Raw genomic sequence first — 26,749 nt, 5'->3', positions numbered from 1 at the left:
GGCTATTTATCCAAGGAAACCCTTTGCAGGTCACAGGGGCTCCAAGGAAAAGGATAGGGATGGATTTTCTTTCCTTGCAGGTCATCTTCACGGTGGTGGTTGGAAAGAAGCATGGCCACGGTTGCTGCTAACTCCTGATGCTCTTCATTCGCTGGGTGTCAGGGATGTATCCCACCTCTTTATGTCGCTCCAGGTCTCACATCTCCATTGTCTCTTCCTCCTCTTCCCTCTGCACATCCTACCTCTTTGTCGCAGGAGGGGATGGCCAACCTCTTGTGCTCTCCCATTGGAGAGAGGCACCTCCACGGCTGTGATTCCATGTGGTTCGGTTTGGTTCCATTGCTGGAGGTTCTGTAGTTTACACTAGTGCATCCTTTACTGCTGTGCCAGTCTATTGAGTAATGAGGCTTTGTACTTCGTATATAGGTGTATGTGTGTATGGGGTGTGTACATAAATCAATAGCTAGGTTAGAGTTTGCTCCCATTACAAGTTCTTTGTGTCTTTCTCTGGGCTCTCTGTCATCCGCAGCTCTGACGTCTGGGCTCGGAAGATGTTCCAGTGACCTGGATGAATGCAGATGGACACCGATGAGCAACAGCCCTTGGAGCAGGCAAACACGATTCACCCCATGCACAGCACCTTCTGCAATGGAGGACCTCCAAGAACCACGTTGGGAGAGGTCTACCTACAACGGTGGCCATGGCCAGAGCGACTCATCAGTGCTCCTATAATCCTATAATTGCCATTAAAATGGTATTTGAGGCCAAGAGGGGCCCTGTGACCTCCTGAAATGCAATTGACAGCACAATCAATGGCATTCCCAATGCTTTCCTTGGAAGCCACATGGCTCTTCATGCAGGACTTTGCAACCACCTATGGTAGGGGAAGATCATAGATTCATGGAACTCGGTTGGGATGAAGGAACTTTAAAGCTCCTCCATCCCCAACCCCCTGCCACAGGCAGGGACCCCTTCCACTGGAGCAGCTTGCTCCAAGCCCCTGTGTCCAACCTGGCCTTGAACACTGCCAGGGATGGGGCAGCCACAGCTTCTCTGGGCACCCTGGGCCAGCGCCTCAGCACCCTCACAGGGAAGAGCTTCTGCCTTTTATCCAGCCTGAACTTCCCCTGTTTAAGGAGCAGAAACCCCCTTAGGTCCCCCCACAGCCTCACTGCTGAGCTGCAGCCTCCCCACAAAGCAAATGTGCTGGTGGGAGCTGGGAAAGACCCCAAAACCCAGCACAAAGCATCCCAACCCCTCTCCTTGCTCTCCCAAAACACCAGCATCCCCATGTGCGCAGGAGGGAGCTGGAGATGCTTTCCCCCTTGGTTGTTGCTTCCCTCGTAATCCCAGCAGGGATTATGCAGCCCTGGTGTCGTCATTCCCCAGGGAGGGAATGTTTTCTGGCTGAATTAATCTCCTGTTGTGAGGAAATCTCTGGGCAATGCTTTCCTAGGACCTGCGGCAGAGGGATGGTTTCACAACAGGGCTATTGGTCAGGGGAAGCGGAGGCAAGAAGAAGGGGACACGTGCCAGAGATCCCACCGAGGGTCCAAAGCCTGACCTGGAAGCAGGGACTTGAAAATCCCCCATTGGCCAAGAGATGCTGCCTTGAACGGACGGGAGTTGAAAACAAACCTCCCTCCCTGGGGCACTGGGTGTGCTGGAATGCACCGGGCAGCAGCGCCGTTCCCAGCCGACCCCATGACCTGTGGGTGCTGGACAAGACGGGAACGGCTCCGATCCGAACCTAACCCATTACAGCTGATCCCAGCCCAGGCAAAGGGGCAGCCAGCAGGAAAGCGCTTTCATCCCGCACAGGCAGGCTCGGCATGCACACCGGCAGTCCTGCTCCCTGTAACATCTCCCCATCCAAGAACATTCAGGATGAGTTCTCAAACTACCTCAAGGGTTTATTTTTCTCAAATCCCTTGCTTAATTCCCTCTGTTTTTCCCCTCCGCCCATGATGCCAGATGGATTAAATGGTACAAAATCCAACAGGTTTGCATGCTTCCGAGGCACAAAGCCTTAGGATTTCACAAGCCTGCTTCCACTTTTAGAAAGCCGGCTGCCCTTTCCAGCACCATCAAGTGGAAATGTGACTGCTGACCAGGAGTGTTGCAGATGAGGGGCAGCTCCAACCCAGCTACGTTTGGACAAGTCTTCTCCCTATGGATCAGCTCCCCATGCCGCACCATCGGGATACATGAAGCCTTTGTGGAATGGGCATCAAAACACAGGGTTGTTTGGGGCTGGAAGAGTAGGGAGATGGGATTTTCCCCTCCCTACCTTCGTTCGTCCTGGTGATGAGTCTGAAGTTCTGTGCTTCCTGCTTGAATTCCTGTTTGCTGATCTTCTTGGTCTGGATCAGATGAAAGATTCCTGCAGAGGGAACCACAGGGAATCAGATTGAAAGGCTCAGACAGGTTTGGGTGTCCGCTCCTCTGTCCCCTCCTGAGATGTAAAAGGGATGCTGCCTTCATCAGATGTCCTGCTTTGGTGCAGGACCCGCTGCCACCAAGCCTGGTAGGGGTTTAGGAGTGAATCAAGGGCTGCTCAAAGACCAGGAGGGATCCCATTTGAAAACTGCCCATTACATCAGAACACAGCAGGGACAACGCCATGGGCAGGCGGTCGCAGTAAGGTTTTGTTGCTCCAGAAAGCATCGCACATTGGAGGAGGTTTGATCTGCCCCAAAACCATAAGAGAAATAAAGATTAAACCAATGGGGTCCTCTCTGCTCACTCCATCCTCCCCCACCGCATAGTCCCCTCCATCCCTGGATGCTTTCCTTTCCTGGATGCTCTCAGGGACCAAAGTTTCCCATCTCTCTGCCCCCAGCCCTGAAACTCCTCCAGGAGAGGAAAAACCCCATCAATGCCCTCAGCAGAGGTTGCTGTTCCTGCCTGTGCCAGCAGCATCCCATTAACAGAGGTGCCTGACTCACATGTTTGACCCAAGAGAACCAGAACCTGCGTTGAGCAATGGAAGTGACCTTTCTGCAGGATGAGGGGTTGTGATGCTCACATTTGCCTGGGAAGCGTGACAAAGCAGGCAGGTATTCCTGGCACATCCTTCCCCACCTCTCACCCAGGCTCTGCTGTCGATGTGAGAGGCAACATTCCCCCCCCTCCCTTATTTGGTTAAGAGACGTTCCCTGATTCCCAGCAGCAATTACACAATACAGAGTATGTAAGGAAAAGAAATGGACAAGCAATCCATATAAATGGGATGTTATGGACTAGGGGAAGTGAATACAGGAAGTCAAAGCCATAAGGAGAAATGCGGGGCTGTTTGGGCTATGAATAAGCCCTTGAAGTGGGTCAGGAGGAGAAGGGCTACCAGGAACAAAAGAAGATGCTGGATGGAGATAATGAAAGCGTTGATGACGCAAGGAAGGCACAAGTGTTCAATAAATCCTCCTGGTCTATACTTAGCAGGGAGCAGGAGGGGGTGAGTGCGGTCCCCATGGCTGGTGAGGCACTTTCCAGGACATCAGTAACCAAGAGGGTATTTTAAACAAGAGCTCCAAGAGATAAACATCTTCTCATCGCCTGACCTTGATAACGGTCCCCCAGGAGCCCTCCGAGAGCTGGTGGAGACCTTTGGTTGTCTCTGACAGATGCCAGGAGCTGGCAGCAGTGGAGGAATGCAGCTGATGCTCCAGCACACGCGAGGAGGTGCAGATAATAGAACACGGTGACTGCAAGCACTGAAGAGGTGTTATGGGATGGAGATGGGAATGGGGGATGCCATTTCCCAGCAAATAGGTCCTGTCCAACAGGCAGGGTTGTTGTTTGCAAAGCTGAGGATGAGCTGGAGGGAGGTGGTGGGGTTGTTGGGCACTTGCCACCTCTTCTGGTGCTTATGAGAAAGGTGGGGACAGAGTTTTTGGTAGCCCCTATAGTGATAGGACAAGGGGTGGAGGTTTTAAACTGAAAAGGGGAAGATACAGACTAGGTACCAGAAAGAAATGGTTTCCAATGGCAAGGTGATGTCCATGTGTGTGGAGTGACCAGGAGGGCAAGGAGATGGCCATGAGTCCAGAGGAGAGCAGGGAGCTGCTGCAAGGGCTGGAGCAGCTCTGCTCTGGAGCCAGGCTGAGAGAGCTGGGCTGGGGCAGCCTGGAGAAGAGAAGGCTCCTGAAGGGGAGACCTGAGAGCAGCTCCAGCGCCTAAAGGGGCTGCAGGAAACCTGGAGAGGGGCTTTGGACAAGGGCCTGCAGGGCCAGGCCAAGGGGAATGGCTTGAACCTGCCCGAGGGGAGACTGAGCTGAGCTCTTAGGCAGAAGCTCTTCCCTGTGAGGGTGCTGAGGCGCTGGCCCAGGGTGCCCAGAGAAGCTGTGGCTGCCCCATCCCTGGCAGTGTTCAAGGCCAGGTTGGACACAGGGGCTTGGAGCAAGCTGCTCCAGTGGAAGGGGTCCCTGCCCGTGGCAGGGGTTGGAGCTGGAGGAGCTTTAAGGTCCCTTCCAACACAAACCAGGCTGGGATTTTAGGATGACTTTAAACATGGTACTTAACGCTAGGCTGGGGAATGAAGCAAGTCTAATCCAAGACACTGCCCATAGGACTTGCTAAATCATCTGCAAGATGAAGCCTTGGTGGGTGCTGGAGAAAGGACCATAGGTGCACATGGGTGTATGAGACTCATCTCAGCAGGACACAACCCTGGGCCAGAGCCCCATGTCCCGTTTTGGGCTCTGCCCTTCAAGGCAGAGACAGAGTTCAGAGCAGAGCTACAGAAAGGAGCAAAGCACCCAAAATTTCTAACATCAAGGAAAGACTGGGAATAAATTTAGCTTGAACTGAGTTTAAACCACATAAAACTTCAACCTTAAACCATGTGAAAGAGGGCAGAGGTGGGAGCTGATGGCATCTTCAGAGGAAAGGAGCCCACTCTTCACACCCACAATGGTGAGGATGAGAAGGCAGGAGCCTGAGCTGGAAGAAGGCTGAACATTGAGAAAAGTCTTCCGTGAGTAAAGAGTTTGTGGCTCTGGAAGGGATCGGATGGTTTGTAGAGTCTTCATGGCAGGAGATCGTCAAGGAAATGATGGAAGAGCATGCGGATGGCAGGTCTGTGGTATGGGGATGTACCAGTGTGGTGAAACACTGGGCGTTGCTGAAGGTCCCACAGCTGCAGGTTTTCAAGATAGAAAGGAATAGTTTGGTCAATGTCTAACCAGCAGCTGGCAGGGGAAACGTGGGAAAGAGATCCATAGGGATGCTGCACCTCCAGTGCAACCCAGGCCTCCAGAGAGGCAGGAGTCAACCACAGAGACTCCAAACCACACTGGTCCCTCTCTAATCCTCCTTGTTCCTTTGTTGTCTTCTCTCCCCATGACAATTCCTGCTCTAAACCATCAGAAAGTCTCTTTCCAAAGCCACTGAGGTGTCCAGACCCCTAAAACCATGGGGAACCCCCATTGCAGCTCATCAGGGCTGGTCACACCCCACCACCAAGCCAGGTTTGGTTTCAGCCTGGTGCTGGTGCTGGTTTCCCCTCTCAACTCCAGCCCCAAAGAGGAAACACAGGAATAGAAGAGGCCACGTAGGTACCATAAGCCCATACAAAGGCAGATGGATGGGCTCCAGGCATGACTTGCAGGCTCCTTTCTCCACACACGCTGCTCTGTCGGTAGAGTGATGGACCATGGCGAGGTAGAATCCATATGTGCCTGAGCTCATGCTCTTTCCCAATAGTAACACTTTGCTCTGCCAAGCAAAAGAGCTCTGTTGGCCTCGGGGACAAGGGCCTCCCCTGTCCTTGGCTGGCAGGGCTCGGGAGCTCCGTGCAGACACGAAGCTCTTGGCCTCGGAAGGTGGCGAGAAGGTTTTGGGTGGCAACCTCTGCCAAGGAGCGAGGAGAGGAAGCGGTGGGGCCCAGACAGTGCAGGCTCAGCGTGTCCTCCAGCCACAAGGTGCCATTGTGCTGGGGTAAGGGGGGAGGATGGGGAGAGGGGCACTGGGGAGGATGGAGGATGACAGGGGGAGCATGGAGACGTGGTGGCAGCCAGGGCTCCATCTCTGACTCCTATCCACGTGTTCTCCCTGTTGGCAGCTTGAAGAGGCAGCCACAGGAGGGCTGAGGTCTCCTAAGGAAGTGGTGTAAGACAGGAACATGCCCAAGAGACCATTTGCCTACACTCGTCCAGACGACATGGATCAAGATTTCCTCTATCCATAGGTAGGGTCTGACCAACCTCAAGTGCTCAAGGCATAGCTTTTTGCAAGGGGTAGACTATGTCCAATGGAAACTTGGGCTTGGGGCACTGCAATGCATTCGCATGCCCAACAGAAACACAACACAAGTATCTACCAAGTGTCCTTAGCAGAGGTAGGCTCCTCTGCTCCATAAGAGTGTTGTAAAGCTAAAGGTGCGAGGAGAGAGCAAGAGACTGGTGTCATTGACAGTGTATTTGCTGTCTGGAGGACACCCCAACAGGAGCATCCAAATCCACCCACCCAAAAAGTGAGCTGGGGCCAATTCAGCCCCTCCGTGTGCACCTTTGCAGCATCTCTGCAGCATCTCTGCAAGCTTTGCTCCAGCAATGAACAAGAAAAGAGTGACCAGAACATCGTTTTGTTTTGCTTTCCATGTGCACTTGGCATGAAAGCCAGGGCAGGTTTGGAGGAGAACCCATGGCCCTTGTTTGCCCATGTGCTGTACCCCTGGATGGTGTTACAGCTCTTGATGGCACACACTGGGGCCAGGAGCGCTTTCCAGTCCCTGATCTACATGCATCTGACAGCAAGAGAGTGGAAGAGGATGGAGTTGGAGGAGCCAGCCTGCTGTCAGCAGCTTTGCACTCACCACATGAGGTCTGGAGCACCACTAGGAATGCCTGAGAACACGAACAAAGCTTGGAAAGCAGCACATTTCCACACACCTCCTCCATTGCTGGCTGCTTTCGGGACATTACCCACCTTTAATCAGCTTCCAGTTGTAGATTTCCACCTCTTCTGCAGGCTCCTTCTCCACTGCCATCGTCCTGAGGATCTCCTTGGAGGACCCGGAGCTCGGTGGCACAAACATGTACACCAGGACGCGGTTGGGGTTCTTGCCACAGCGCGTGGTGGCTGCTTCATCAGTGGGTTTGACCTTGGTTTCTGGGCAAGAACAAGGACAGAGTTCATTAAATGGGGCAGAAAGGAGCTTGGAGGAGCCAGCTCAGCACGCGGGGCAAGGCAAAGGCATCTCTGTTGGGTTTGATGCTGTGTGGGACACTGTGTCTCTGAATGGACCTTGGCTCCCAGGTTCTGATTCCCAACACTGCGATCTGCAGCAAAGGGAGATGTTGATAAAGGGTCTGTGGATCTGCTTAGCCCCATAGTTTCCATTCCTCTTGATTCTGGCTTCCTCCATGCCAGCAGGGATGGAGAAGGGGGATTTTCTCCACCTGGATGCCCCATACGCACTGCAGGGACCTTGGTGCCATCACTACTGCAAAGCCCATGCATCTCGTTGGCCTTCCTGTTGGCATCAAGATAAAGGCATCTCATTGGGTTTGATGCCATGTGGGATAACCACATCTCTGAATGGACCTTGGCTGCCAGGGTCTGATTCCCAGCACCACGATCTGCAGCAAAGGGAGATGTTGATAAAGGATCTCTGGATCTGCTCGTCCCCATTCCTCATGATTTTGGCATCCTTTGTGCCAGCAGGGATGGGGAAGGGGGATTTTCTCCACCTGCATCCCCCATACCCACTGCAAGGACCTTGGTGCATCACCATCACTGCTGCAAAGCCCAGGCTGAATTCCCCGCTCCCCATCTCACTCCTGTTGCCATCCCAGAGGATCAATGCCAGCAACACGCAGGGATGAGGCCGCAACACAGGAGCCAGCACCGTGCCTGGGCATCGCGCCCGGCTCAGCCCCAGCCCAAACCCTCACCCCACATGGGGTACAACAGTGGGGAGACCCTCAGCAGGGGCACCGGCAGGCCCCTACGTGACTTTCAGCATCCTTGCTAAAGCAGAGCTGCTGATTGTTTCATGCTTTTAATGGATCTGGAGTAATTAAGAATCCCCCATGGGTTTGGAAGGAGATTTATTGCCTTTGGTTGTGGTCTTTGGAACGCAGAGAAGCCCAGCTCTGCTGAATTTAGCCTTGTTCTCCCCGTCCTTTTGGATGCTGGAGCTGTTTTACACTACTCGAAAGAAAGTTTGGCTATGAATAGATGCCTGGGGTTTATTTTAGTAGGACAGTTATTCTAGGCCTCATTCTGCACTTGCTGGCGTGGTCCTGAGCTCCTCTGCTCAGAGAGGGGATGGAAATCCCACTTTAAAGGGATGCAAAGCCGGGCATTGTCAAATGGGAGGACAAGCATTCAGCTCTGCAGGCTCAGTGTGATGTGATGGGGGACAACCACAACCCACCACCCTCATCCCTGCCACCGCGGGGTCCGGATGCAGGAAAACCTCCATCCCAGACCATTAAACTTCACTCACCCCATGGCTGCTCTTTGCATCCATTGAGGAATCCCCACCTTTACAATAGCGAAGGAACTACACATCCTTGCAAGTACAACAGGCATTTAACAACCTTGGAGCTTCACTCTTGATGGGGAGGAGAAGCAGGGATGCAGGGGTCCCAGCCACTACTCCTGCTCCCAGCAACCACAATGGTCTCCCCATCCAACCAAAGCATCACAGCACTGGGCTCCCCTTCAATCAGGATCTCTTTTGTTAACAGAAATCACTCAGTTTGTCCCCAAGCTGCTGGGAACAAAGGAGGAAGAGGAGCAAAGTCATGGAAACTGCCTGGAAAAGGAAGAGGGGTGAAACCTCTGTGCAGCAAAGCAAAGGACGAGCCTGAGACTTGGCTGAGCCACGTGTATGTGTGTGAGATTGCAATCTGGGAGTACTGGAAAGCAAGGAGAAAGCCGTTTTGGCTGGGTCAGAGTGTTTAACTGGAAATAAATGAAGACTGAGCAGACGAGAGATCCCAGCAGCGAAAGCTGTAGACTTGAAAGCAGAAAGAGCCACTATAATGGGAATGCGAGACTGGAAGGGCTCTGCTCAGTCATCACATCCCGTTCCCACCAGGCACCACGTCATAAATCCTGCTCATAAACACATCAGAAACCTTATTAAAACAAGCTGAGCTTCTGCCCTTCGCTCTCCCAGAACATCCCTGCTCAGAGGCTGGAAAACCTGGAAAATCCCACTTCTCAGCCCCCATTCTGCAGTGCGGCGATGCCCTTTGCTGGGTCTCCCTGCTGAGACCGCTCCAGGAAACCACCTTGAAGATGCACATCAGAGATCAGCCAGGGAGTGCTGCATCTGCAGAGATGCTCAGAGATGCTCAGGTACCTTTAGTGTCTCCAGAGAAGCACGGGGTGGTCCCTCAGCTAAACATCTACTGCTGAACAACAGGGATGCTCTCCAGTGGACCAGATCTGCTGTGCCCCCTCTGTGCCAGGTGTGTGGGTCAAGGTAAACAGCTTTCCAATGACCAAGAAGCAGCCAAGAGACCCAAATCCCATTGAATATGAGAAATAAAGAGGTCCTCTCCGCCATGTCCCAGCCCCAGCATCAGCCCAGTTCTACCTGGAGCACCCCAACAGTTGTGTGCCAAACCTTCCCCTTCCAGGACTGGGGAATTCAACTCCAGTTCTACCAAGGCATGAGTGCCACAGGTAACACCATAGTTGGGAAGTGTCCTCCTAACTTCAAACCTACATTTCAGCTGCCACAATTTAACCTTATGACTTCTTATCCCAGTTGAAGCTCTGGAGAACAGACCTTCTCCCCAGAAAGCATCTTCTATGTATCTGAAGACTCTCATCACATCCCTCCTCGAGCATCTTTTTCCAGGCTACAGCCACCCAACAGATACAACCTTATGGGGATTGATGCATCTTCCTCACCTTGGGTCAGTCCTGCTGCCCTTCAAGACAGACCAACCCTTACACTGGTGCTTGCCCTGCTGAGCTGATGTCAATTCAAGTGACCAGTGATGTGAACACATCTGCCTGGGGCTTCAAACCAAGGATAAAGGGAGGACCTGGAAGGTACCTGCAGGAGAAGGTGGGATCTCACCTACCTGGACATATTTTACAGCATTTCCCATCTACTTTCTCTGGATGGTCACACGGATACTCCTTGGGGCAGGTGATCTTCTGGCAGTCCTGGACACCATCCCTGCAAGTGCAAAGGATGCAGGGCAGGAGGCCGTAGAGCCGGAAGACGGGATGCCACACTTCCCCATGGGAATAGGTCTTCCCGTTGTACACACAGGCTGGAGGAGAGAAAGAAAAGAGTGGAGATAAATCCTCCTCGTCTTTGCAAAGCCAATGCTTGGTGAAGCCCAACGCATTCCACACCTCGGAAACGGGTGGCCCTGCTCTCTTGAGGAGCATGGTCCTCTGGCAACACATCCAGCAGCAGACAAGGGGATATTGCAGCCACCCCACTTAGGAGGTGCCATGGAACATGTAGATGAGGCACTCAGTGCCATGGGGCAGTGGTGGCCTTGGCAGGGCTGGGAACGGTTGGACTGGATGAGCTTAAAGGGCTTTTCCAACCCAATTGACTCTATGGGGCAGGGGACCAACCTGCAGGAGATGGATGCTGCTGGGGACAACCTCCCCTATGGGATGAGTGTGGGCAGGACCTCATCGTCCTCCAAGGCTCTGAAGCCCAGGGGCCTCGGAGGCTGTTCCAGGCATGAAGCACAGTGAAGAGTGCCACCTGCTGACCCCTCCACGAACACGTTTGGAGGTCCCACAGCTTCCTCCAGGGCTTCATCTCCAAGGACTGGGAAGAGCCCTTTGGAGACACAGGGGTGGGAGAGCCGCAGCGGGAGGAATGACCTGTCTTCTCCCTTCTGCATCCATGGGGTTACCTCCTCATCACCTTTATCTCTGTGAGGGTTACCTCCTCCTCTCTCTTTCCCTCCTCCAGGAGGAAGACCACGGCACTGGGATAGACCCAGCACATGGTAGGTGCAAGGAGCATCATCCTGTCCCTCTGCGGCACTGTCCTGCAAGGACCATGTGGAATCTTCCAGCTAAGCATCTCCCTTCCCAGGTCCCAGATCTCCAAAACACCCCAAGGACCAACCTTCTCCCAACCCCTTTTAGAAAGCAGTAGATTAGAATCATAGAATCATAGAATGGTTTGGGTTGGAAATGACCTTAAGATCATCCAGTTCCAACCCTGTGCCATGGGCAGGGAATCCTCACACTAAACCATATCACCCAAGGCTCCATCCAACTTGGCCTTCAACATGCCATCAAGATGCTGTGGGCCACCACGGCTGAGATAGCTGGGTGAGAATGGCTGTGGAGGAATAGGAAGGACTTTGCGGTGGAAACCTGCTCCTGAAACAGCTTCTTTGGAGCGTTCAATGTCCTGGAGAAGCCCCCTTACTCCACGTACACACGGCTCATCCCCTCCACCCCTCACCTTTCTTGTGCTTCTCTTTCAAGACGATCTTCACGGTGGTGCCACCTCCTCCCTTGGGTTTGAAGCTCCGGGGGACAAACTCCAGGGAAGAGCTGAGGGCAGTGGCCACAGTGGCTCCGGGAGGCTTCCTGCCCATGGCCTCCCCCAGGCACTGGTCTTGTGAGTGCCTCTGTGAACAGAGAGAGGAAAGAAGAGGACTCAGACCCGAGCAGTTGGGTTGTTCTCACTCCAAAGCCATGCAGTGTCCTACACACCTTCCATTGGGAGAGGAAGGTCCAGAGATAGGGATGAGGAACGACCCAGGTTGCTGTAATCACCTAAGCAGTGCTGAGCAGTGTCAGTGCCCCACACTGGTGTCCTCCCTATGTTGCATGTGGGTCAACCTCATTGGGGCAGCAACCCAATGCCTTCAGAGAAGCAAGTGAGGTCCTACATCACTAGCATAGGCTAGGTCTTTCCTGGATGCTTGCTGGGAAACTGAGGACTGGGATCCATGCTATCCAAACAGGATCAGAGAGGTAAGGATGGGCCATATCCTGCTCTCTCACCTGGCAGCACCAGGAGGGTTGGTGTGGAGCCAGCAGGACTGGAATCCCAAGGAGCATCCCAGGCTTCCAAGAGCAAGCTGCTGGGACAAGACATGCAGCACAAAGGGTTCCCTTGTGTCTGGTTTGGAGGTTTTAGAGGTGGTGGAGGTGTGATGCTGGTGTTGCACCCAGCAGCATGGAAAAGGGCAGGGTCAGGAACTATGACTTAATCCCACAGGACTGCCATGGGCTGCCCAGCTCTGAAACGTCACCAGGAATCAACCCTTGGAGCCAGGAGTCACTTCTTCCTTGCTGGAGCTGCTGCTGCAAACAGGCACTGGCTGCTCTGTGACTGGAGACTGGAGACCCTTGAGCCCAGGGTGGAGAGGAGACACCATTCCCTGATGCAAAAGCACCCAAAGAGAGCTTTGGGCCATCTGACTATGGCTAAGGATCACGTCTGGCTGTTGATTACCTCTGGGTCTCCTCTGTCCATGTTCCTCAGCTGCTTTAACCTCAACTTCTCAACAAGAAGAGCCAAAGATTTCCAGTTTCAAGTCTCTTGCTCTTCCAAAGACACTGGAGATGCTTCAGAGGAATAGGACAAGAGTCTTTCCTTGCCTGTGCTGATAACGCTCACCTAGAGCCCATTCCCATACAGGATTCATCTGTAAACCAGGGGCCTGTGATTCTACCTAGAGCTGCTCATTCCTTTGTAGAAGGCTACGGCCAAGGGCAAGCGGCTTTCTCTGAGCTGTGCAACGGGGCTGAGCTGAGAGCAAGAACCTGAGGTTTAAGATTCAAACGTCACGTACAACACCTCTGTTTAACTGCAGGGGCTCCTCTTCCGTGGACTTCTCCTGGGAGCCATCTGCAAGGGAAAACATAGTCCTGTGAAACGCTGCGGGGCTGGGTGAGGATCTGCTCCCGTTGACTGCAAGCAGCTCTCTTCATGGTGCTGGGAGTGGAGAGGAGCTTTGAATTCCCATCACCCAAAGCAAATGGGAACCATACTCCAAAACCTCTTTTATCCCCACTGCTAACAACAGCTCGGCTCCAAGAAGGACTTGGCCTTGTGGCTTCTAAAGGGAGGTGGCATGAAAACACCCCAGAGTTAAAGTATGAGGTGATGGAGACAGAATCATCTAATCCCAGCCTGGTTTGGGTTGGAAGGGACCTTAAAGCTCCTCCAGCTCCAACCCCTGCCACAGGCAGGGACACCTTCCACTGGAGCAGCTTGCTCCAAGCCCCTGTGTCCAACCTGGCCTTGAACACTGCCAGGGATGGGGCAGCCACAGCTTCTCTGGGCACCCTGGGCCAGCGCCTCAGCACCCTCTCAAGGAAGAGCTTCTGCCTTATCTCCAACCTGAACTTCCCCTGTTTCAGTCTGAACCCATCACCCCCTGTCCTGTCACTCCAGTCCCTGATGAAGAGTCCATCCCCAGCATCCTTGTAGCCCCCTTCAGACACTGGGAGCTGCTCTGAGGTCTCTGATTAAAAAGAAAAGAAATCCAAAGACATTTCTCACCAAGTCAAGGACAGGTCCCAGCTGCCCCAAAGAAAACTAAGAGGTAGGAACACAAACTGCACGAGAGGAGAGTTTGGAAGGAGCTCATTCTATGTCCATGGCCAGGAGACCACCACGGCCCTCCAGCTTCATAGTAAAGAGTCCTTTTGTGCTGTGAGCTCGTTGTCAGCAAGGAGTGAACCTGCTCATGCGCTCCTGAGTCTGTCTCATCTGGAGACATGGAGCTTGATGCTCTCCTCACTCTCCAGTGTTTGGGCTGCAGAGAGGCAGGACACAAATAGATGTGGAGGGGAAGCCCTCATCTTTAGTTTCATGGTGCAACCAAGACATAGGAACTGCTCTGATTTACAGCACAGGCTTCCCAAATCCTGCCAAAGCGGCTTCAAAGGGCTCCTGCCAGCTGGTGGCAACCATCTGGGGTCTCCCAACCCTCACATAGGAGCAGCTCCTGGGCCCTGCTTTACCTTTGCAGACCTGGCAGCAGGAATCTGGCACGGTGAGGGGAGAGGAACACAAGATCTCTGGGCAGGTCACCAAGCCACAGTAGATCTGGCCTTCCTAGGAGAGCAGGAGGAAGAAAAGCATCGTCAGCATCATGAAGAGATGGACAGGGCGGTATGTCCCGTGTGCGGGGTGTCAGATCTATCCTAAATCAAAAGCCACCCAGTAATCCATCCTCAACTACCATCAATCATCTATCACAGAATCACAGTATCACAGTATGTTAGAGATTGGAAGGGACCTCAAAAGATCATCTAGTCCAATCCCCGTGCCGGAGCAGGAACACCTAGATAAGGTTACACAGGAAGGCGTCCACCTATCAGCTGATGAAAGATGAAGATCTGTCCATGCAAGCTCCATCCTACGGGGTGGAACGTGGTCTGTGGTGTCCTCTCCTGGCATGCTCGTGGCCAAGATCAAGAGTGGGGTGGTCTTCCCCAAGGAGGAGGAGGCAGCGCCTTCCTCTCAAGCACCATCAGTGCTACCCCATTGGAATGGCCACCACACACTTGTAAAGGCTGCACAACAGCCACCAGCTCAAAGAGGGACAAGAGCAAAGGCATCTCCCAGGACAAGGACCTGGAGGAGGCAAGTGGAAAGGGGGAGAGTGATGGTGCTGAAGCCAGACCCCGCTCCACAGCTCTGCCCTCCCTCTTGGGCTATCCAATAGCACCAGAGCCAAGCACACAAAGACATTGGATCAAGAGCTACAGATGGAGGTGCAGATGTAGACCTTCCATTGGCTTGCTGGTTAGTTCAGGAAACATCACTCCTGTAGCGATTCAAGCTGAAAACCACAGGTAAAAGCCAGTCTTGACCTTAGTGCATCCCAATCCCACCTCAGTCAATGGATTTGCACTTGTTTGCCACAGGGACAAGGTTTTGCTGCTTTGCAGGAGGGTAAAAAAGGATGTTGAGCAGCACAGCAGCCAGACCTCAACAGCAAGGTCCTCTTCTCCATGAGCCAGGTATCCACAAGCTCTCAGTCAACCAAAGCCAAGACGTTAACCAATGATATCCATAGCAAACCAAGCCACAGCAGCTTCTTCTCCCACCAGGAAGCCAAAATGCTGTGAAAGGGGTGTGAAGAGGAGGAAGGTTTGGTCAATGAGAGGATGTGGTGGAGGATGGAGCACCCCAAACCATGCTTCTGCTTCAGGGTCCTCCATGGGATCCAGACCTGCAGGGAGCAGGGTTTGGCTATGCAGCCTCTTCCTTCCTTCTCCTCCTGAGCAGCAGCTCATGGCACAGACCTGCTCCAGGCGGGAAAGAGCCAGTGTGATAAAGAGCAGGATTTATCCCAGCGGATCTGGTCTCTGGGAGGTCTCAGGGAGGTTTAGACCAGCTGTCCCTGCAGCTGTTCCAGCAGCTGAGCACATCAGACACAGCCTCTGCAACGCCCCATCCCTCTATTTTCCTCTTGTATCCAAGGCATTATCCTGCTGGATAAACACAGCCTGAGGGAGAGCCAGTGCCTCTGACAGGGACACGGAGCTCCTGGGGACAGTGGTGGATGGGATGGGATGGGATGGGATGGGATTGGGTGGGAAAGCAGGGCCAGGCCTGCACACAGAGTGGGATTCAAGGGCTCCTTCCCGGTGTTTGTCCCTAGGTGATGGGCTGGCATCCAGCTGGGGTCCATTTGAGAGGATGCAGCCTCAGAAGCTGTGTGATTCCTACACCCAAGCTACTCCTTTCGCCACCTCGCTCCAGGGTGTGCACAAGCACCGAGGGCTCAGACCAGCTTTACACATACTTTACTATCAAGCTGATGGCAACCACAGCGTGCGTGCTCTTGGCATGAGAGAGGGAGGTGATTTGGGCTTTCTCACTCTTCTCTCTTCCCTGGCCAAGCTTAGGCCAATTACTTGCTGGAAGCAAAGCGCAGACCCATGGAGCCTGGTCCCATGCAAAGGCTGTGTATGATGGGTGGTGAAAGCCATGTCTGCAGCCCTCTGTTATGGCAGAGGCTTGCAGCCAGCATGAGCAGTTCCTCCCAGCATCCAAGCCCAGCATCGGCACCTCCAATCCCCCTTCCTTGCTCCCTCTCCAGGAGGAGAAGCTGCTCCATTTATCTGCTGACACTCAGCTCCTGGCAGGCAGGGCTCCACGCTCCACACACCTTCCTCAGAGCTGCTGCCAGCTCCCAAAGCAGCCCTGTCAGGGCTTGGTTTTGATGGGGCTTCACAGCATCCCAGCCTCTGGAAGAGCTCCGGGCAGAGCGCAGCCAGGTCCGGTCTCACGGCATTGCTGGAGGCTCATGGAGAAGGAGCATCCCTCCGCTGCTGGCAATGGGCACTCCATAAGTGCTGAGGAGCACTCAGCATCCTGGTCACTATCATAGCCCTCAGGCAGGGCAAGCAGGACCATCAAGGATGTGCAAAGTCATCGCAATTGGGTGCAAAAGGCAGATGCTTCCTGTAGATGCTTTGTGTAGGCAGCCTGGAAGCACACGCATGGCCCTTCTCCAGGGCACGGCTCTGCACACAATGGCCCAGAGGCTGGGGATGAAGATGCTGCAGGGGTTTCCAGAGGAGCACAGCTCCTGGTGCTCAAGCTCATCTCAGCTCTGGGTTCAGCCTCCACTCAAATCCAAGCAAACAGGATGAAGATCAATGGATGGCGAGCTCCATCCATGCAGGGCAGGAGCTGGCTGGTGGTGCCACCATGAGATCCAGGCACTCAACAGCGGTTTGGAGCCACCAAATCCTTTCTGGAGCTCACTCAATCTCACCAGCTCCACATCCCAGGAACTTCCGAAGCCCAAGAGCTGGTACCTCATGTTGGTGTTGCGTTCCAAGCACGCTGAGCTCTCCCAGCTACAAACTCCATCTGTTCTGCAGCTGGAACACACACGGAAAGGCTCCTGGTTGTCCTCTCCACTGTCCATCTGCCATAGGATGCTCTAGTGGGGCAGGTGGGGTAGCTGGATGCTGCATGGAGAGCCCCAGAGCCCTGGTGTTCACAGCAGGCAAAGAACCCCATTGTGCTCAGCGGAGACAGGTCTGTCCCCTGCCCACCCCAAGGACCCCCAGAACTGGCCTGTGGGATCTCCAGTGAATAACCCACTGTTGGAGCAGCTTGTTCATGCTGTTCCCATCGGGAAGGAGATTCAGGAGAGTGCTTTGTGCTCCAACCTCAGGGCCCAGTGGACCCTGCTTGGGATCAAAGACAGGGAAACAGCCATCTCTGTGATGGTCTTTAGTCACTGGGCAGGGAGAGCCCAGCACCATTTCAGACGAAGCTCAACCTCCTGCACTAACAACCCCATCCTGGTGACAAACCATCCACTGTGGATGCACCCAATGGTCCTCAATGAGGTTTGTGCCCTGGTGGGACATTGTTGGGGTGCAGGAGCAGACCGTGAGCCCACCCTGCCTCCCCAGAGCTTGCTGGTTGCTTACAGAGCAGCTGCACTGCACACACTGGTTCGGCTGGCGGCTGGGGAACAGCTCGCTGGTGGTGAACATCTCCCCTTGCTGGTAGCTGGTCCCGTTGTATTGGCAGGATTTGATGGGTGCCCGCAGGCCAGAAGGGGAATGTGGCTCTGGAAAAGATGAGGAAGCAACAGAATGAGAGCCAGGCCCCGGTGCCACACAGGTGCTCAGCAGCTTCCCCACGAACCCAAGCCAAAAGGGTGAGGAGCTGTTGACATCCCATGAAGAAGTGGCCAGGGCATCGCATGGTCATAAAGCTTGGGGAGAATGGGGCTGCCCTGAGCCTGCTGAGCTCAGCACAGAGGTGAAGCCTGGAAGGTTTTGACAGGCTGAGAACATTGGGGCTGTTGAGCCTGGAGAAGAGAAGCTGCGTGGAGACCTCAGAGCAGCTTCCAGTGTCTGAAGGGGGTTACAAGGATGCTGGGGATGGACTCTTCATCAGGGACTGCAGTGACAGGACAGGGGGTGATGGGTTCAAACTGAAACGGGAGATTTAGGCTGGAGATAAGGCAGAAGCTCTTCCTTGTGAAGGTGGTGAAGTGCTGGTACAGGCTGCCCAGTGATTGCAGGACCATGGGCACCTTGTTACCCTCTCACCATGGGATGTCCACCTACCAAGGCACCGCGGGCAGCACTGCTGGGGGTCCGTGATGGAGCTGGCACACTGCAGAGCCGGGCACTGGATCCGGTAGCACCTGATGTTGGCATTCTGGGGAGAGACAGAGACAGGGAAGGTTCATTCAGCTCCGTGTTCACCCCTGCAACAGGAGGGAGATGTTGGATGCTGGCCATATTATCACAACTGATTGTGCTGGTGTAGCTCACCCAGCCATGGAGGTCTCCATCCCCAGGTCAAACCCAACCAGCTTATGGTCTCATCAGCAAACACCACTCATGGTCCCACCGCAGCCCTGAGCCTACAGCCCACCAATGCTACTGAGATAGCTCCCTCATGAGGTGAACCCATCACCCTATGGTGACAGGGGGTATTTTCAAAAGGAAAGAGATGAATCCAATGTCCATACGGGACTGGAAAGGACTTTTCTGGTCGAATTAGACCTGCTTTAAACCTGATCTGCTTTAAAGCTGCCAAGTCAATGCCCATTGCAGCAGCATCCCCAGCACCGCGCGTGGCACCTCGGCGGGACCTGCCTCGGAGCAGCTGCAGCGGAGGCAGTACATCAGCCCCTGCGGCTCCAGGTAGGGGTGCCAGCTCTCACCAGGGCTGTACTTCTTGCCATTGAAGTCACAGAACACGTCCGGCCCTGAAAGACAACCAGAAGCTATGTGAGAGAACGGGCTAGTCCTTGTGGGAGCTCTCCTCTGGGATGAGAAGAGCTGGGACAGTGTCTGAAGGGGGCTACAAGGATGCTGAGGGGGACTCTTCATCAGGGACCGGAGTGACAATCCCTTACAATGAGGGGGGTAAAACACTGACACAGCTTGCCCAGAGAGGTGGTGGATGCCTCATCCCTGGAGATACATAAGACCAGGCTGGATGTGGTTCTGGGCAACCTGATCTAGATGAAGATGTCCCTGCTCATTACAAGGGGGTTGGACTGGACGAGCTTTGGGATCACTTCCAACCCAAGCTATTCTATGATAACTCTTTGGCAGGATGAGGCCAGCCCACAGCAGGACCTATGGGACAAAACTATGCTCAAATCATGCCCATACTCCCCACAGGGCTTTGGTCAGGAAGCCCAACTCAGCCATCCCTAATGCTCACATCAAAAAGCATCACTGGTCCTGCAGGACCAAGCTCTGATCCCAATTGTACCTGCAGGTACCCAGACCCCATAACTCCCACCACAGCCCAGCTCCTCCTCTCTTGAGATGTGTCCCCAAGCCCCGAGCAGCCAGGGGGGACATTCCAGGGCTTAAGCTCTTCCATGAATGTGTGTGTTATTGGTGCTTTCAGTGCTCAAAGCCCCACTAAAGCCTGGAGGTGATTTAAGGGTTATGTCATCGGGGGGATTTGAGGTAGTTTGGGCGATGACGTTGCTCCGAGGTAGTGGAGATATTTACGCTCCCTGAAGCATTTATGGGTCTTTTAAAACCTTGTGGTGCCCTGGGGATGTGGGGAGAGGGGAAAGGGCTGGGTTTGAAGGCGCGGGGCCCAGCTCCTGCTGCCCATCGTGAGAATACAGGCAAGCTGGTGGGTGCTGAGCCTGCTGTGCTGCTGGAAGGACTCCGCAAAGGTGCCCAAAACGAGCCCAGTGGCATTCACCACCCCAATGATGCTAAAACCATCACAGAATCATTTGGGTTGGAAGGGACCTCTGGAGGTCAACCCCCGGCCAAAGCCAGGCCACCCTGAGCAGGTTACACAGGAGTGTGTCCATGGTGGGGTTTGAATGCCTCCAGAGATGGAGACTCCACAGCCTCCCTGGGCAGCCCCTGCCAGGGCTCTGGTACCCCTCAAGGTAAAGAAGCTGTTCCTCCTGTTGAGGTAAAACTTGTTGTGTGTTAGTTTATGGCCATCCCATGCTCTGCTCTGGCACCTGGGGCAAAGCAGTGATTTAGAGAGCCTGGCCAGTGCTGTCCAACCTTGCCAAAGCTGGAGGTGCCCCCTGCTTAGAGCATTTCTCCCACCAGCCAGGCAAAACCCATACCAAAACACTGCAGTGGGCAGACATCCCTCCTTCAGCTGCTGACCACAGGATCCCAGAGTGCTTTGGGTTGAAGGGAGCTTAAAGCTCCTCCAGCTCCAACCCCTGCCACGGGCAGGGACCCCTTCCACTGGAGCAGCTTGCTCCAAGCCCCTGTGTCCAACCTGGCCTTGAACACTGCCAGGGATGGGGCAGCCACAGCTTCTCTGGGCACCCTGGGCCAGCGCCTCAGCACCCTCACAGGGAAGAGCTTCTGCCTAAGAGCTCAGCTCAGTCTCCCCTCGGGCAGGTTAAAGCCATTCCCCTTGGCCTGGCCCTACAGGCCCTTGTCCAAAGCCCCTCTCCAGCTTTCCTGCAGCCCCTTTAGGCACTGGAGCTGCTCTCAGGTCTCCCCTTCAGGAGCCTTCTCTTCTCCAGGCTGACCCAGCCCAACTCAGGATAGACCCAAGCAATGCTCTACCATGGCCAGACCCTGTGACCGTTGGGAAGGGCATCCTTATGGGTCTATGATGCTCTTTCTGGGTCCTTTCCAACTCAATCCCTATGAGTCTGCCAGCAGCCCTGAGTTTCTCATTGAGTTCATGGCTTCAAGCACTTGATTCTCCAAGTTACTCCTTCAGAGGAGGTGGCCACCACTGCCCACACTACCTAGCCCAAGCACAGCACTATGGGGCCTCGTTGCATCTGCAGAGGTGGAGATTTGAGTTAGTTTTGGGGTGGATGCTACCAGAGGCACAGGCAGAAGCATTTTCCTTCCTTTCCCCTACAAAGAAACACAGAATCTTTCGGGTTGGAAGTGAGCTCTGGATATCACCTTGTCCATCCCCTCTGCCAAGGCAGGGCCATCTTGTCTTTACATTGTCCCCATAGCTTCCTCCAAACCTCTTTACAACTCAGCACACCCGTATTTCCAGCCATGCAGGACATGTGCTTACAGCAAACCACACAAGAACAGGGACAATGGGGCTGGAAACTGCAGAAACCCAGAAGAAAAAGAAATAAAACTCCACAAAACTCATAAAAAAAAAAGAAGAAACCATCATTTCTCATGGCCAAAGGGTGAGAAAATGACTTCATTCTTCCCTGCTTGCAGCATCCTCATGAATTACGCTGCGGGTGAAGAGATGAAGTTGCCTGCGTGCGCTATGGCCCTGCTCGGCTTGCAGGCTCCCATGCCAGTTGGCTGCTTTCTCCAAGCATTTAATCACAAGTGGAGCCCTGGTTTGGGTCCAGCCCTTGAAAGAGGCTTGGTTCATGTCTGCAGAGGGCCTGATGGTTGCATGAAAGCTGCCTGGCAACCACGGGCCGCAGCAGACACTTGTCCGCGCCTCAGTAGCGCGATGGATGGATGGATGGATGGAGGGAGGGAGGGAGGGATGGATGGATGGATGGGTGGGTGCATGGGTGCATGGAGGGATGGAGGGATTGAGGGATGGAGGGAGGGATGGAGGGAGGGATGGATGGATGGAGGGATGGGTGGGTGGATGGATGGAGGGATGGGTGGATGGATGGATGGACGGATTGAGGGAGGGATGGAGGGAGGGATGGAGGGATGGAGGGATGGATGGAGGGATGGATGGATGGATGGATGGATGGATGGTGGGATGGAGTGGTGGAGGGATGGAGGGATGGAGGGATGGGTGGGTGGATGGATGGAGGGATGGGTGGATGGATGGATGGACGGATGGATGGATGGAGGGATGGTGGGATGGAGTGATGGAGGGATGGAGGGATGGAGGGATGGGTGGGTGGATGGATGGAGGGATGGGTGGATGGATGGATGGACGGATGGATGGATGGATGGAGGGATGGACGGATGGATGGATGGATGGATGGATGGATGAGGTTTAAAAGCTCTGGATCATTTTTTCCCGTGCCAGGTTTAATAATTTCATTCTCCGAGGTCAAACTTTGGAGATCTTCTCCCTCCACTTGAAGTCAAAAGCCATTTGTGGCAGTCAATTGCTCCCATGCCTCTTGGTCACCTCATTTATTGCGTCTTCAGCAGTGGCAGGCTCACAAAAGTCACCTTGTTTCACCTCTGCTTTGCCAGAGAGGGCTCTTGAGCTGCAGCGGGTTTGCAAAGCTGCAGGACCAAACAAGCCAGGTGAAGCCATCACCTTGATTTCCTTCCCTAGGTAAGGAGATGACAATGGGACAGCCTGGTCCATGCCACCGTGGAGACACAATCTGAGCTTGCTGATTGCTCTGTGCTTGGAGGTGGCCCTAAGGGACCCGGAAGCCAGAGTAGAGGTGGAAAGGGTTGTGTTTCCCACTGTAACTGCCTCCAAGAACAGGTCCCATCTCACCAGTTTCTTCTCAAATACAAGAATTGTAGAGGTCACAGAATCGTAGAACCACAGGATGGTTTGGGTTGAAGGGATCTCAAAGCTCATCCAGTTCCAATCCCTGCAACGGGCAGGGACACCTTCCACTAGAACAGCTTGCTCCAAGCCCCCAGGACATGCTACAGGACACACAAGAGTCCACAGAAGTGAGTCCCTACTGCAGGTAAAGCTTTGACTTGTATCTAGAGCGGGACTAATGCACCTGCAAGACCCCAAAGCACAGAACATGAAGGCACAAACCTCTCCCAGTTTGCTCGCCTACAGCAGGAAGCCTCCACCAGCCCCATGCCTCAGTTTCCCTGCCAGGGACTTTCACTCCAGGTACCAAAGTGCCTCCAACAAGGCTGCTACCGGAATGTCCCACAAGTGTCACCCTGTTTCTTCCCTGCTTCATCCCTGGTGCAGGGGGTCTCTGAAGGAGGTGATCCTGCCCCTCTGCTCTGCTGTGGTGAGACCTCACTTGGAGCATTGTGTGCAGTTCTGGGGTCCTCAACATAAAAAGGACATGGAGCTGTTGAAGCAAGTCCAGGGGAAGCCACAAGGATGAGCAGGGGCTGGAGCAGCTCCTGTATGGAGCCAGGCTGAGAAAGTTGGGGCTGTTGAGCCTGGAGAAGAGAAGCTGCGTGGAGACCTCAGAGCAGCTTCCAGTGACTGAAGGGGGCTACAAGGATGCTGGGGATGGACTCTTTATTAGGGACTGTAGTGACAGGACAAGGGGTGATGGGTTCAAACTGAAACAGGGGAAGTCCAGGCTGGAGATAAGGCAGAAGCTCTTCCCTGTGAGGGTGCTGAGGCGCTGGCCCAGGGTGCCCAGAGAAGCTGTGGCTGCCCCATCCCTGGCAGTGCTCAAGGCCAGGTTGGACACAGGGGCTTGGAGCAAGCTGCTCCAGTGGAAGGTGTCCCTGCCCGTGGCAGGGGTTGGAACTGGATGAGCTTTAAGGTCTCTTCAACCCAAACCTTTCTATGTCTCTGCATCCCAGGCAGTCCCCCCACAGCTCTCCACTGAGCTGGACCCATCTGAGCTGTGCTCCAGGCCCCAAGAGCCTTTCTGGAGGTCCCACACCTGCCTGGCAGCCCCACACCAGGCACAGGGGCTGTGTTTATAGAACCATAGAACGGGTTGGGTTGGAAAGGACCTTAAGATCATCCAGTTCCAACCCCCTGCCATGGGCAGGGACTCCTTACACTAAACCAGGTCACCCAAACATCTTATGCTTTATCATTATAAACATAATAAATATAAATAAATGTACATAAATAAAGCATAAACATTTTATGCTTTATTTTATGCAACGCAGTTTGTAGGTTTTAAAAGCAGCCATAAATAAGGTGTAAGAAGCAGCGTCTGGAACAGAAAGTCCAGGCGCTCCTGTGACAGCCCTGTTTATGCAGGGCTTAAAGAGCAACCTCAGCTCAGAGGGGACTGCTTAAAATGCACCCAGCCCTTGGCATGTGGCATCCCAATGGCTCTGCTCACATCCAGATCACTTCCCTCACCCTTGCCTCGCTCAGTCCTGGACAGGGAATTCCTTCTTGGCACTATGGGAGCCTGGAAACCTGCAGCTGAGCCTCATGAAGCATCCCCGAGCTCGCCAGGGTGGAGGAACCAAGTCCTGCATCCAGAGCATCCTCATGGCCTCTGTGGGCAGCAGACAGGGTTCTGCTCCCCCTGCTCCTTCCCAAGGGGACTCTTGGGTGTCTAAAGTGCGATGTGGAGCCATCACCTCTCCCTTGCCCTGTCCACAGGTAGGGTTTGCTTTTCATCCCACTCCTTCCCCTCTTGGACCATCCACTCCCCCATCACACTGGATCCAATCTCATAGAACAGACCCCATGAACCCCCTTTCCTCCAGGAACCACATTAGAAATGAAACGCAACAGTAACTTCCCCAGCTCCTGGAGAACACCCCTGCCCCGTGCTCTCCAGAGGTGCTGGCTTTAAATGCCTCCAGCCAAACCATCACTGCACTCAGCTGTCACTGCTGCGTTACTCACCCGCAGCACATCCAGCCCAGTAACCTGTGCCTCTGACAGCCTCTCAGCTCACAGTGTAAATCCCCTAAAATAGCCTCTTTCTGTGGGCAAATTCCTCCTTTCTGACTTGCCTTCGAGCCCGAGCGTTTCTGCTCCTCACCTATTTTTAGCCACGACACTGGAGGTCTCTTGGCTGATGAGGCTGCTCGGAGCTCATTTGTTCTTGTCTTCATCCTCCCTGAGTGCTCGGCACAGAGATAGATGTGAGGCGAGGAGTGGTAGAGGTGGATGGAGGAGGATGAGGGTCTCATCACCAAGACCCCTCTACCTTCAGTCATGGGGTTCCTGGAGAGCCATGGGATGTACCCTCAGCACAGCCAAAGTGATGCAGAGGTGATCCCGGACTTCCCTGCCCCTGTGCCGCAGCCTCCAGCCCTGTATCACCATCGTAAGTGATGCAAAAGGACCCCAACACTTCCTCCCAAAGCAGACAACCCCCCACTGCCCCCATTCATAATGGTTTATGTGCAATGTAGGGGCTCTCCTTCCAGCAGCAAAGCAAAGACCTCACCTACCACCTACTTCAACCTCCTGGCGATGCCTCCATCCTCCTCCTACCCTGGGTACCACGGATAACACAGCCCTGGCAGAGGCACGGAGTCAGCCCAAAATCCCTTGTGCAAGGAACGATGCCGTGGGCTGAGCCCAGGGAAGTGGAAGCAGCCAAACTCACCCCGATTTTGCTCTCCAGGGCTCTGCACAGCCCCATCCATCCTCCTGCCTTTCCGCCCTGGACACTCCGCTGCCGGGACAAGCAAATCCAGTGCTCACAGTTTGGGTCAGTGCTCCAGGAGGACGGCTATTTGCTGAGTGCCTAATGCACTGCCGGCAGCAGGCAGCTCATCAATCACCCTAATGCAGCCACAGACAGGCTCCGCTGGGATTAGAGAGGAGAATACATGGAGGGACCCAGCGGGTGCTGCTTTGCTTTGCTCAGGTGGCTTTGTGATGTTGTAGGGGTGCCCAGTAGGTCCCAGTGCCTTACCCAAGTCAAACCCAGCTCCTGGCCCCAGTTAAAGCCTCCAGCACCCTCCAAGCTGCTGAACAGCCCTGGCCGAGTCCTTCAAGGCTTTTTGAACAAGAAAGCGTTGCACAAATCCCCTTCCCATCCCAACTCTTACCTGTCCCAGGTGCCAGCTGGGAGCAGAAGCAGGTGAGAACAAGGGATGGGCAAGAGATGGACATGGAGATGGACAAGGGATGGACATGAAGAAAAGCCCCCAGCTTTGGTTTGGGGGGATCCTTTCCCCAGATTGCCCATGTACCTGTCCACTCTCAGCGGGGAGATGTGCCCATGCTGAGTGGGAGCTGTGCAGGGGAAGATCTGCATCTCAGCCCCCTGCCCTGTACCATTTCTATCCCATGCGAAGGTCCCGGACCTTCAGCACATCCCTGCCAGCTCCTCCAGCCCCAGCACCCTCACCAGCACCCAGCAGTGTGCTCAGGTAGTGGAGGACACCACTGTGTCCCCAACACTGCAGGATGGGGGACCTGGTTTGCTGGGACATCCTGGCCATGGAGGACCAGCACCTGCACCCCCGTATCCCGGGCCATGCCCGCAAAGCATAGTCCCACCCTCATAGCCCCTGGGACCCAGGCGATGGAGAAACTAAGGCACGGAGGGACCCATGGAGGGGAGCGGGGAGGACTTACGAGCCCGAGCGCGGCTCTCAGAGCCGAGGAGGAGCAGCAGACACCGGAGGAGGAAGGCGAGGGGTCCTGCCCCGGGAAGCATCGCGGCGATCGGCGCCCGGCGGCTTCTTTCCGGTGCCCGGGGGCCTCGGTCCCGGTGCCCGCGGGTGCCGCTGCCCGATGTCCCGGTGCTGGTCCCGGTGCGGTGCCCGGTGATGTCTCGGTCTCGGTGCCGGGGGACTTCGCTCCCACTGTCGGTGCCCGGCGATGCCGCGGTCTCAGCCCCGGTGTCGGGTGCCTGGTGCCGGTGGTGCCGGTGCCGAGATGCGGGGGTACAGAGATGCCGGTTCCCAGGGGTGCCGGTGCCGAGGATGCCTGTGCCCGGGGGTGCCGGTTCCCGGCGATACAGAGATGCCGGTGCCGGGGGTGCCGGTGCCGAGGTGCCGGTTCCCGGGGGTGCCGAGGTGCCGATGCCGGTTCCCGACGGGTCTCGTCTCGCTCCGATCAAAGGCGCCTCCTTTAGGGAGAGCCGAGGAGTTTGTTTGTTGGTATTAAAGGCGGAGATGGGGGGCGGGGGTGGGGGCTGGGGGGGGGTGTTGGGTTTGGGGTTTTTTTATTATTATTATTATTATTATTTTCCCACTTTTTTGGGTGTTTTAGGAAATTCCTCGCCGGCGGGAGGCGGGGGGAGGGCGGGCGCGGAGCCGGTGCGGGAGC

The 26,749-nt window shown here is 54.6% G+C and overlaps 1 protein-coding gene across 1 annotated transcript; it reads right to left on the bottom strand.

Moving 5' to 3' along the window:
• Positions 1-484: 484 nt before the first annotated feature.
• On the bottom strand, positions 485-26,135 carry CHRDL2 (chordin like 2; the record flags this gene model as incomplete). The annotated part of the gene is made up of 11 exons (XM_080613468.1): positions 485-564; positions 2,291-2,383; positions 6,928-7,110; positions 10,050-10,244; positions 11,414-11,582; positions 12,756-12,811; positions 13,933-14,026; positions 17,374-17,516; positions 18,022-18,115; positions 18,559-18,671; positions 26,054-26,135. 11 exons carry the CDS (start codon positions 26,133-26,135, stop codon positions 485-487), a joined length of 1,302 nt encoding a protein of 433 aa, XP_080469594.1.
• Positions 26,136-26,749: the final 614 nt, after the last annotated feature.

This window comes from Psittacula echo (assembly GCF_963264785.1).
Source record: "Psittacula echo genome assembly, chromosome: 3".
NCBI lineage: Eukaryota > Metazoa > Chordata > Aves > Psittaciformes > Psittacidae > Psittacula > Psittacula echo.
The sequence above is the reverse complement of the archived record's forward strand: the minus strand, read 5'-3'. Positions and strand labels throughout refer to the sequence as shown.